We start from the raw sequence: 11,829 nt of genomic DNA, 5'->3' as shown, positions 1-11,829 counted from the left end.
TGACAATTAATGATCCATCATCTTCTTCTGGCAGCAGTCTCTCTCTGTGCATTGAAGTAAACTGCAGCCACTGGCAGACCCAATCCATTTTCTTCTGCGAATCTCCTTGTGTTGAAATAATCTCTTGAAATTGGTGGCCTCACTGTTTGCCTTCCTCTCTGCTTAAATAACAAGAACACGTATCGGTGTATTCCAACCACCGGTTTTGGACTCTCATAGCTCACTATTTCTTTTCCTGTGTACATCAATCATAATTCAAACCGTTACGTCGTTAGTTACCATATCATTCATTTTAGTTCCTTGAATCAAACTAGCTACAAGAAAAGAAACTCACCGAAGGAAACATCAGTTGTACCAGGTATGTCTGTGACCATCCTGAAAGGTATACACACAAGTACACTCTATCAACAAAATGTGCTTGTGCTGCGATAAGTACTATATATATGCATGGTAAAATATATATAGTACTTAGCAAGATTTAGGTCTACTGCTAAAGTATAAGAACTTCGATTTTTGAAAGAACTGGCAATAATGTAACTTGGTGCATAAATGATTTTTAACTTAGACATTGTTTAATGAAAATAAAAGATTTATTCTAGTGTTATATGTTAGGTTGAATAACACAAATTACCAGTGGATATGCTCTCTTAAGTGGGGATCACTTGGGCTTGGAGCATCAGGGTCTGTCATGATCTTCGAACATAAAAACAAGCACGAAAACATTAATATATGCAGTGTATTATTATATCTGTCTTCGTAAATATTATGATTTATGTATTTATATATTTCAAAAGAAAAAAAAAAAGAAGTACAGACACTTACAAGCGTATAAGAAGTCCTCAAGTCCTGACCACCAATCTCAACTCTAGGTTTAGCAGCAATGACCGAAGGCATAAGCTCATGGCCATTAGCAACTTGCCTGTTAGGGTTATAAGTGACACTCATTTTCACACTTGGTGTGAATGCGTCTACCACTTCACCTATAATTCTCCCTACAGTAAGTGGCTGTGGCTCCGTCGCCCTTGACATTTCCTCCTTCAAATAATAAACAAGTAAGGAAAAATATGTAGTTTTGATTTGGTCTTGTTGAGGTTTTGTGTATGTTAGAGAGAAATGTTATGAGAGCTTTTATAGACAATTCAAGAAGTGAATGAAGCATTTAGAAAGTTCATTTATAAGAAAGAAAATGTTATTAAGTATGTTTAAATATATTTTTTAATTGATTAGGATACCCGGCCGAAATATCCGATGAAGTATCAAATAGAGATAATTGTTTCTTTTTTTTATTCACCTGGTTGTCAAATATTTATTTAAATTTATTGGAGAATATAAGTTAAAGAAAAAGAATATTATTTATTTCTATAAATGGAAAGCACAAGTGTGATAAACATTGAATTTGACAAATCGATTTAATAATCAGTGTTGAGATGTTAGAAGCCACTAAAGATGGTTTCCTGAGTTTGTTCTCTGAGATCCCTCTTAAAAATTATAAAGCTAACTTTATTATACTGTGTAAATTCACTGTAGAAAGTAACACTTGTCCTTAACGTATTTGGTTGATGGGAATGAAGAATCCAGCCTTTTTCTCTTTAATATAATATCTTCGGGCAAATGGGAATTCAGCTTTTAAGGTGCTTCACACCACACAACACATGCTTTCTCAAAATTGTAAAAAAAAAAAAAAAAAAAAAATACTATCATATTATCAACAACAACAACAAGCTTGGGAACGTGCAATTAATTCAACAAAGGTGGCAACAACAATTCAAATGCTTATCGAGTTAGAGTTATTGTTTTGCTTTGTTATTTCTTAGAAATATCCTATGTTATTCGCTCTATCTTTTCAAACTTCTGTTTCCCTATTTTCCACTTTTTTTAATTTTAGTCGTGTGTTCTTGTTTTTGTCAGGACTTTGGAGAAAGCAGGGTAGATTTTTACGGGTCTCCGCTAAATCACAATGAGTCTTTATAATTACTCCCTTTGTCCATAAATATAAAATATTTTAGATAGTTAATTTTCCTTTATCTATAAATATAAATTGTTTTGAGAATGTTAAGGAGTAATTGATAATTTTTTTAAATTTTTTCTTTATATATATATATTATTAATTATATGAGATGAAAGATAATTCAATTAAATTACAAAAGTTTTATTATAATTTAGAGAATTTAATTTTTTTTTAATCATTATGCAAAAACTTTAAACGATTTATACTTGCAGTCGGAGGATAGTTAAATAGAGTTAATACCAATATATTATAGATACTAGATTTATTGTAGATGTCCAATACTCATTTGAAAAATAAAACTTAAAAACATAAGTTTGGATGTGAAAGGTTAAACATGGAGAATTGAAAGATTATAGCAGTGTTACTTGTTAATAGTTATTATAATGAATTTTTAATTACCTGTTAATGATATTATATTACAAAATTTAATTTATATATAGATTTTATTATAATGAATTTTTAATTCATATAGGATACTAATAGACCGCAAAATTTGGAGTGTACACTCCTCTGCACCGGCAACAATAATTTTTGGATTTTTTTGATTTTTTATGTAAAAATGTTGTTATATTATTATAATATTTTTGAGTATTGGGGTCAGGGAATTCGAACTTGAACCTATAGTCAGGTTGTAAATATATTTACCGCCAGACAATATCTTGGAGTGCAATGTTGTTTTGATATTTGATTACAGTAACTTTTAAAATAATAATTTTTATATTTTTCAACTATCTAATCAGTGTTTTAATGAATTTAATTATATAAATTGAAGAGTTCTATAGGTCAAGTTGAAGCGTTAATTAAGTTGAATTTTAAATGCGGAGTAATTAATAGTAGAAATTGATTTTTTTGGTCCATGAATTTATATATTTGATTAACTGTTATATATGTATATCGATCACTGTCAGAAATAAAGTAATTCGTCACAGTGGAAAATTTGGGAATTTTCAGAAGATTCATCCCATATCTCTTGAATAAATTAAAGACAAATTAATAGAATCAAAGAAATCAAATGGAATATGGATCACAAGACCTAGTAGCCCCACTTCAAAAGATTCGATTGCATTGAAGACAACGACTTGTGAATGAATATGAATCAGTAGTTATTGTAGCAGATATTTGATTGGTCGGTTTCTACTTTTCTCCAGAAACAAACACCATCCTGACGGAGAAAGATAAAGAAGAAGTAGAACAGTCTCTTTCACTATGTTCTACAATTACCGAATAGAATAAATCTTTATGAACAACTAAATCTTTATGAACTTGACACGTACTTGGAGATCAGAGAATACAAATTTCTCTGAGAATATATTATTTATTTGTTACTTTGTTGTAACAGGAAAAAGCTAATTTCACATTTCAATGTTCCTTGACCGGCCTTTCTACTTCAAGTCCGTCACTCATCTCAGCAATCAGCATAAATTAAGGCAAAAGTCTGCTTTTTTCTTAATCATTTTTGACATTCGATACGTGTCTTTGTGTTAAAACTTCAATCTTCCTTGATTCAACTTGACATGTGTCGTTATGTAACCATATGCATCTTTTAAAGCTCCATTAGCCTTTTTGGTCATAAACTCATAAAACTAGGGCATGTGTCCTTCTCCCGACCGTTTAATCTTATCCCACCTCAGCCCTCCATGTATTGATGATGCAGTTTCAGCTGTATTCTAGTATTTGTGTTTACGAGGAAAACACAGATAGTTTTGATAAGCTGAAACACTGCAAGTGAGGAATATTATAAGCAAATAAACAAAATTCTTTAAAAGCAAAAAAAAAAAAAAAAAAAAAAAAGAAGGTAAATGAAAAGCAAAAAAGGATCAGAAACACATACAAAGGAACAGAATGTGATCAAAACAAAAAGGCACGACCCCATATCTCTCGTCTTGTTGGGCGTCCCACTAGATATCTCTATGTTTATTCGATAAGATAGAGCAGAAGCATAGGAAGAATGATGAGGACAAACTGTAAAAACATAAAGGTAGAAATGAGATTCTGCAATTTGCCAATGTATATATCATGGAAAAAAGGAAGATAGTAACAGGAAGGAGAGAGAAAATACAACGTTTGTTTTTTCCAATTTCCAGAACCACAAAAGATGCACACAGGCCCACAAATAATAAATTTTTAAGGCTACTTTTCCCAGGCCGAAGTCCATTTAATGCAACGGGCAAAAGTTAGAGAATAAGAAGTCCATCAAGGCCCAATTGGCATTGACAGTGACTATAAACTTCTAAACCACGAAAAAGATATAAAACCGGCCCAACATTCCTGTTTTAATTGCAAACGGAGGCCCATTCATTTAATAAACCTAATTGCCGACGTTATATTTATATCCCTTCTTTTGAATCTTGAAGAGGTTCATTTTAAAGAAATTGAAATTGTGAAAGATAAAAAAAAGTTTCTTTTATTTTCCTTTCAATCCTCTTCAAAAATTCATCCAAATCCTTCATTTTTTATCTTCTTTCCTCTCATAACCAAACATAATGTTAAATAAAGACATTTTCTCCACAATTGCACGAAACAAAACATTTTTTAAGCGTGCACGCATCTTACCATGGCTATCAAATCCAAACAACTACACCTTTTTTTTTTTTTTTTTTCTTCCAGAAAACGTAGAGTAATCCATTAGAGAGGATGGAAGAGAAGGAACAGACTCTATTAATAATATAAGACCAGACTTATATAGCATTCAAAAGGAAAATTTTCCATTAAATATTTTGTACACAAAACTCGAATAGTGTCTGAAAACATATTGTGTTTACTGTATGACCATAAGGCTACTGAAACTGAAGGCTGAAAAAACAAAACCCCGAGTTAATGCCTTGTTTGCTCTGTCAAGAAAGCTCCAGTAGACTTATTTTTTCAAAGAACAGTATGCCCTTTTCATTCTATTGATGTGATGAACTGATTAACCTAACCTCTCCAGTACAATGGATTTAAAAGCTCTTCTATTCTTTTAAAAAAAAAAATTACAGATAGAAAAAACAAAATATTAGTAATTATTAAATATTAAATAGGGGCAAAATAGAAAATTAAATAACATGGTTAATGAAGCCTATATATGGGAGACGAATCTAGTATTATAGTCTCTTTGATTTTGATAATATTTAATTTAACTAATAATTAATTATTTAGGTGCAAAACATATACCCTCCAAAAGCAAAAGATAGAAATGGGCGGATGATAAGAGTAGGAGTAGATGATAGATTAGCAATTTGGTTAGTTAGTTAATTCCGTTTGTCTGCCATCTTAACTTTTTTTTTTTTTTTTTGAAAAAAAAAGGAAGAAAATCCCAAATATTTCATAAACGAATCTCTTGTCTTTTGGCTTTTCAGTTTTCAGCTTTTGCAAAGCACAATTGCTCAGTTTTTCAGTGAAAACTGGAAAAGCAGCGGTAGAGAGAGTTAAATCATATGGAATGGAAGGAAAAGTATTTCTTTAATAGAAAAAGCTGCCTGCCGATTTCACCCTTCTCTAAACCGACACAGTAATAGTTTTAACAGCTTTCCTAATTGTTGTTTTTCAATTTTAATTAGTAAATATGAACCTAATTAACGTTTTAAATATAGAAAAGAAAATTCAAACACCATGACGATGAACTCAGAGTCTGAGTCTGAGAAAGCACATGGCAAGTACATCTATGGATAATTGAGGCATAGAAAGATATCAGAAAATCGCAAGAGAATATATGCAAAACCAAAGCATCAGTACAAAATTAAAAATGAGAAAATTTTCTATTCTTGGTTTGCTTCCTCTGAAGAGACAGCTCATCCCCATCTTCTGCTGCTTCACTCTTGCTTGCTCTCACGTCTCATCAGTATATTAAATAGTATTAAATATCAAAATCTCTCTCTCTTCTCTTGAAGCAAACTGAACTCCATTATCAAAAAGAAAAGAGAAAAAGGCTTTTTGCCCTCAAAACTCAAAAACGACAGAAAAAACAGTCTCTCGCACGCATACTATATCCTATGCCTGCGGACAGGGAACGGATTGAGACTGCTTTCATGTCCATAAGCAACCGAATCCCACTCTTAGCTTGTCCCTTTCATTTCAATTAGGGACCATTTTGTAAATTTTTATCATTTTATTATGAGTACTTTGGATTTCTTATGGGTTCCCCCCACTTTTTCACTTTGCTCTGAAAAGTGCACTTGTATAAATATGTATGCTTCATAATAACTTTGACATTAGTCAGTAGTAAATGATGTTTTCGTTTCTGCATCAGTTGTTAATTTCGAAGAGCATATTAATTACGAGTAGTAGTACCATAAATGGAATGCTAGCTGTTGGAGCAGTTTAGATTATATAGTGGTTTGGTGGTCAGTAAGAAATATAATAAACCGATTCTGTGCAAAAGGTCACTAACTGTACTGCTCACTCACACTACCCACGTTTCACTACCGTTCTGAGTTGTGACCACGCTCTAACTCCTCTACTACCAAATTCTTTCAGGGTCAAATTTGAAATTATTTTTGTATCCTTTTCTTTAAATTACATTTATGCTTAATTGAAATTAATTAATCTTGCATCATCGAGGGTTTATGATGAGAAGATATATATTTTTTAATTTTACAGGATGGATGAATACATACACTAGAAAATCTGCCCATACCAACCATCTAAGTTAATTTCCAAGATTTATGTGATTCTCTTATAATTTTTTAATTTCAGGGAAATGGAATATGGCGTAGCCGCTGCACATAGAATAGAGTAGGTGGCGTCTGTGATATATTTGTTGATGAACATGCAACAGCAATCATACCAAGTGCGAAAACGCATCCACATAAACTAATAATTAAAAAATTTCAAAGTTGAGAACCAAAGTTTTAAAAAATATTGGAAAGAAGAGAATATTAGCGGAAGAGACAAAGGCCGGATTCTCAGAGGTAGAGTAGAGGTTTCTTTTGCACTTTTCTTTTTGGGCCCTGAGATGATTCTAAAGTTGTTGAGGGGTTTTATTGAAAGCAAAACAAATTCCCCTTCCTGAAAAAGCTTCAATCACGTGATGACTCCTCAGACTTGAAATATGACTATGGCGTTTTAGCTTCTTCTTCTCCTCCTCCTCCATTTTATGCTTCAATACTTTCTTTTCTCATTGTGTCTCAAAATCTCAAATGGGATTTGCTTTTCAGACTCTCAATCCCTTTTTTCCTTGTAAAAAGTAAAAAGACTCTTCTTCTTCTCCTTCCTTCTCAAATACCGGGTTCTTATATCTGTTTTGGTAACCTGGTTATGGCGTTTAAGCATAGGCTCCTCTTCCTCCTTGTGGTTGCCCTATCTTTCTTGTCGCTGTCCAGCGCCATTGCAGAGCAAGAAGGTGAAAAGGAAAGCCTCCTTTCGTTCAAAGCAGCTCTTAAAAATCCTTACTTTCTTTCTTCATGGAACCGGTCAGCTTCCCATTGCAACTGGGTTGGTGTTGGTTGCCAACAAGGTAGAGTTACCTCAATCTCACTCACGGCTATGTTGCTTGAAGGTCCTCTTCCTCCCTCCCTTTTCTCTCTCTCCAGCCTTACCATTCTCGACTTATCGTCAAATCAGTTATCAGGAGAGATCCCGAGTCAAATCAGTCAGTTGACTCATCTCCGAATCCTTAAACTCGGTCCCAACTCGTTCACCGGAAAAATCCCACCACAGATTGGGAGATTAACCCAACTCGATACTCTCGTTCTTTCTGGGAATTCACTAGTTGGAACAGTGCCCAGTGAACTCGGGGAGCTGACTCGATTGCAATTCCTGGACCTGGGGAACAATCTTTTGTCGGGTACTCTCCCAGTAACTCTCTTCAATAACCTTCAATCTCTTGCTTCTCTTGACATTTCAAATAACTCGTTCTCCGGCGCAGTCCCACCGGAAATTGGTAACCTCAGAAACCTCACTGATCTTTACATTGGAGTTAACTCATTTTCGGGTCATTTACCACCAGAAATCGGTTCCCTTTCACGGCTTGAAATCTTCTTTTCACCTTCCTGTTCGATCACTGGCCCATTACCTGAAGAAATATCTAACTTAAAATCCCTGAGTAAACTTGACCTTTCCTATAATCCATTGAGGTGTTCAATTCCGAAATCCTTAGGGAAATTGCAGAACTTGAGTATACTGAATATTGTGTACGCCGAGGTTAATGGTTCTATACCTGCTGAGCTTGGAAACTGCAAGAATTTGAAGACTTTGATGCTGTCTTTCAATTCCCTTTCTGGGTCTTTACCAGAAGAGCTTTCTCAGTTACCCTTGTTGACGTTTTCTGCTGAGAAGAATCAGCTTTCCGGGCCATTGCCTTCCTGGCTAGGGAAGTGGAATCAAATGGAGTCGCTTTTGCTTTCTAGCAATAGATTTGAAGGGAACATACCGCCTGATATTGGGAATTGTTCGGCATTGAAGCATATCAGTTTAAGCAACAACCTGTTGACTGGGAAGATACCCAAGGAACTCTGTAATGCGGTGTCGCTTGTGGAAATTGATCTTGATGGGAACGTTTTCTCGGGTTCTATAGAGGATGTGTTCTTCAAGTGTAGGAACTTGACCCAGTTGGTTTTGGTTGATAATCAACTTACTGGCTCTATACCAGAGTACTTGGCAGAGCTTCCTTTGATGGTTCTTGATCTTGATTCCAACAATTTCAGTGGGGCAATACCTGTTAGTCTATGGAGCTCCACCACTCTGATGGAATTCTCTGCAGCAAATAATCTGTTGGAGGGCTCTTTGCCTATGGAGATTGGCAATGCAGTTGAATTAGAGAGGTTAGTGCTCAGCAGCAATCAATTAAAGGGAAGTATTCCTAAGGAGATAGGTCATCTCACTGCCCTTTCGGTTCTCAACTTGAACTCTAATCTGCTGGAAGGGGATATTCCAACTGAGCTTGGAGATTGCATTGCACTAACCACTTTGGACCTGGGATATAACAGGCTTACTGGATCAATTCCAGAAAGAGTTGCAGATTTGGTTCAATTACAATGTTTGGTTCTTTCTCATAATAATTTAACTGGGTCTATTCCTCCAAGGCCCTCATTATATTTTCGTGAGGTTAATATACCTGACTTGAGCTTTATTCAACATCATGGAGTGTTTGATTTGTCACATAATATGCTGTCTGGTTCAATACCTGAGGAACTGGGGAATCTTATAGTTGTGGTTGATCTTCTAATTAACAATAACATGCTTTCTGGTGAAGTTCCAGGATCACTAGCAAAGTTAACCAATCTTACGACCTTGGATTTATCTGGAAATTTGTTGAGTGGTCCCATTCCTTCAGAATTCGGTCACTCTTCTAAGCTCCAGGGTTTATATTTGGGGAATAATCAGCTCTCAGGTACCATTCCTGGAAGCTTAGGTCGTTTGGGTGGTTTAGTGAAGCTGAATTTGACGGGTAATAAGTTATTTGGATCGATTCCTCTTAGTTTTGGCAACTTGAAGGAGCTTACCCACTTGGATTTAAGCAATAATGAACTTAGTGGCCAGCTTCCTTCGTCTCTGTCGCGAATAATGAACCTTGTTGGACTTTATGTTCAGCAGAACAGGCTTTCTGGTGCTATAAATGAGCTCTTTTCCAATTCCATGGCATGGAGGATAGAAACTATGAATTTCAGTAATAATTTCTTCAATGGAGACTTACCGCAGTCATTGGGCAATCTTTCATACTTGACATACTTGGATCTTCATGAAAATAAGTTTACAGGAGAGATTCCATCAGAGCTCGGTAACCTAATGCAACTTGAATACTTTGATGTTTCAAGGAATCGGTTATCTGGGCAGATTCCTGAGAAAGTGTGTACCTTGGCTAATGTGTTCTATCTGAATTTGGCAGAAAACAGTTTAGAAGGACCTGTGCCCAGAATTGGTATTTGCCTAAGCCTGTCAAAAATTTCACTTTATGGCAACAAAAATTTGTGTGGGAAAATTATAGGTTCAGGTTGCAGGATCAGAAGCTTTGACAGATCATCTTTGCTAAATGCCTGGGGACTTGCAGGGGTTGCTGTTGGATGCATGATCATCATTCTCACTATAGCTTTTGCACTACGAAGATGGATTAGTAAAGCCAGTAGACAGGGTGATCCTGAGGAAATTGAAGAAAGGAAATTAAACAGTTTCATTGATCAAAACCTTTATTTCTTGAGTAGCAGCAGGTCCAAGGAACCTTTGAGCATCAATATAGCTATGTTTGAGCGGCCACTTCTGAGAATAACCTTAGTCGATATTCTTGAAGCCACCAATAACTTTTGCAAGACAAACATAATTGGAGATGGAGGTTTTGGTACAGTATACAGAGCCACATTGCCTGATGGAAAAACAGTTGCAGTTAAGAAGTTAAGCGAAGCCAAAACTCAGGGTAACAGAGAATTCATTGCTGAAATGGAAACACTGGGCAAAGTGAAGCACCAGAATCTAGTCCCATTGCTTGGATACTGCTCATTCAACGAGGAAAAGCTTCTTGTTTATGAATATATGGTAAATGGAAGTTTAGATCTTTGGTTAAGAAATAGAACTGGAGCTCTTGAAATTCTTGATTGGGCCAAACGGTTCAAAATTGCTATTGGCGCTGCTCGCGGGCTAGCTTTTCTTCACCATGGATTCATTCCTCACATAATCCATAGGGATATCAAGGCTAGCAATATCTTACTCAATGAAGATTTTGAGCCAAAAGTTGCTGACTTTGGGCTGGCTCGTTTGATTAGTGCTTGCGAGACTCATGTTAGCACTGATATTGCAGGAACATTTGGCTACATTCCACCTGAATATGGACAGAGTGGAAGGTCAACCACAAGAGGAGATGTTTACAGTTTTGGTGTAATTCTGCTTGAATTAGTGACAGGGAAAGAACCAACAGGGCCAGATTTCAAAGAGGTTGAAGGTGGGAATTTGGTTGGTTGGGTGTTTCAAAAGATGAAAAAGGGCCAGGCTGCTGATGTTCTTGATCCAACTGTTCTCAGCGCAGATTCAAAGAAGATGATGCTTAGGGTCCTTAAGATTGCTTCTAATTGTCTTTGTGATAATCCTGCTGATAGGCCTACTATGCTTCAAGTGCTCAAGTTATTAAAAGGGATTAAAGACGAGTAAATGTAGAGTTCATGTTAGTGAGCATAAAGTCTCAAGTTGATGAGTAATTGTTGTTGTAATAACCTAGTAAATGATTTAGGAAGCGTTGCTGAAACCTTAAGTTGTAAGACGTTCTGTTTGCTAATCTAATCTGATGACAGTTTAGAACTACACACCTTTAGTTTTTCAAAGGCATAATCTTTGATAACTTGGTCGATCAATGCTACTGCCTAAGGGCATTCAAAAATTTTTTTTATAGGATGTTAATGAAAATTAGGTGGAACTTAAAACTTTATTAGACAATGCAGTAGGAAGGATGTTGTTTGTTTTCTATAAATATGGGGTTGTAAATCAACTTTTGTTTTCTTTTCCCGTTACATGCTCTGGTTTTCTGTTGTAATGTAATGGGGCTGTGAACCAGATGAGGACTTTTCTTATTTAAAGAGGGGGGTTGAACTTTAGGATCGCAAAGGGTTGCTTTGTGTCCAACCATGGCCTACGAATAGGCAGCTGATAGCCTGATACCTTAAATTTTGAGGCATTAAATTTTTAGTAATCAATGAGTAATCGAACATGAAAAGGCATGATGATAAGCAAATCGTCCAGTCCAGGTGTGTGGCTAAACAATAATCGAAATTGGAATATCCCCTAAATTTTTAGTAATCAATGAGTAATCGAACATGAAAAGGCATGATGATAAGCAAATCGTCCAGTCCAGGTGTGTGGCTAAACAATAATCGAAATTGGAATATCCCCCAAAAGCGTATTGAAAAGAAAAAGATCATGTTCAG

General features: G+C 35.4%; 2 protein-coding genes and 1 long non-coding RNA gene across 3 annotated transcripts; 1 reads left to right on the top strand and 2 right to left on the bottom strand.

Annotated features, from left to right (window-relative positions):
• Nucleotides 1-17: 17 nt before the first annotated feature.
• On the bottom strand, nt 18-1,029 carry BFT (PEBP (phosphatidylethanolamine-binding protein) family protein). The gene is given in 4 exon segments (NM_001308743.1): nt 18-235; nt 335-375; nt 632-693; nt 823-1,029. Coding segments are annotated over 4 exon segments (528 nt in total).
• Nucleotides 1,030-3,282: 2,253 nt separating this feature from the next.
• On the bottom strand, nt 3,283-4,029 carry LOC110010972 (uncharacterized). Its single transcript, XR_002286031.2, has 2 exons — nt 3,840-4,029; nt 3,283-3,727 (listed from the first exon to the last, which is right to left on the bottom strand). It is a non-coding gene; the product is annotated as an uncharacterized LOC110010972 (long non-coding RNA).
• A 3,070-nt stretch (nt 4,030-7,099) lies between these two features.
• Nucleotides 7,100-11,209, top strand: EMS1 (Leucine-rich repeat transmembrane protein kinase). Its single transcript, XM_012234897.4, has one exon. It carries the CDS (start codon nt 7,241-7,243, stop codon nt 11,057-11,059), a length of 3,819 nt encoding a protein of 1,272 aa, XP_012090287.1. The 5' UTR covers nt 7,100-7,240; the 3' UTR covers nt 11,060-11,209.
• Nucleotides 11,210-11,829: the final 620 nt, after the last annotated feature.

This window comes from Jatropha curcas, chromosome 10 (genome assembly GCF_041381405.1).
Source record: "Jatropha curcas cultivar XTBG-Jc1 chromosome 10, XTBG_Jcur_1.0, whole genome shotgun sequence".
In the NCBI taxonomy this organism is placed as follows: Eukaryota; Viridiplantae; Streptophyta; class Magnoliopsida; order Malpighiales; family Euphorbiaceae; genus Jatropha; species Jatropha curcas.
This window is presented reverse-complemented; position numbering and strand designations above follow the sequence as displayed.

Coding starts and splice junctions, on each gene's coding strand:
- EMS1 (XM_012234897.4), top strand. CDS start 7,241: ATGGCGTTTAAGCATAGGCTCCTCTTCCTCCTTGTGGTTGCCCTATCT.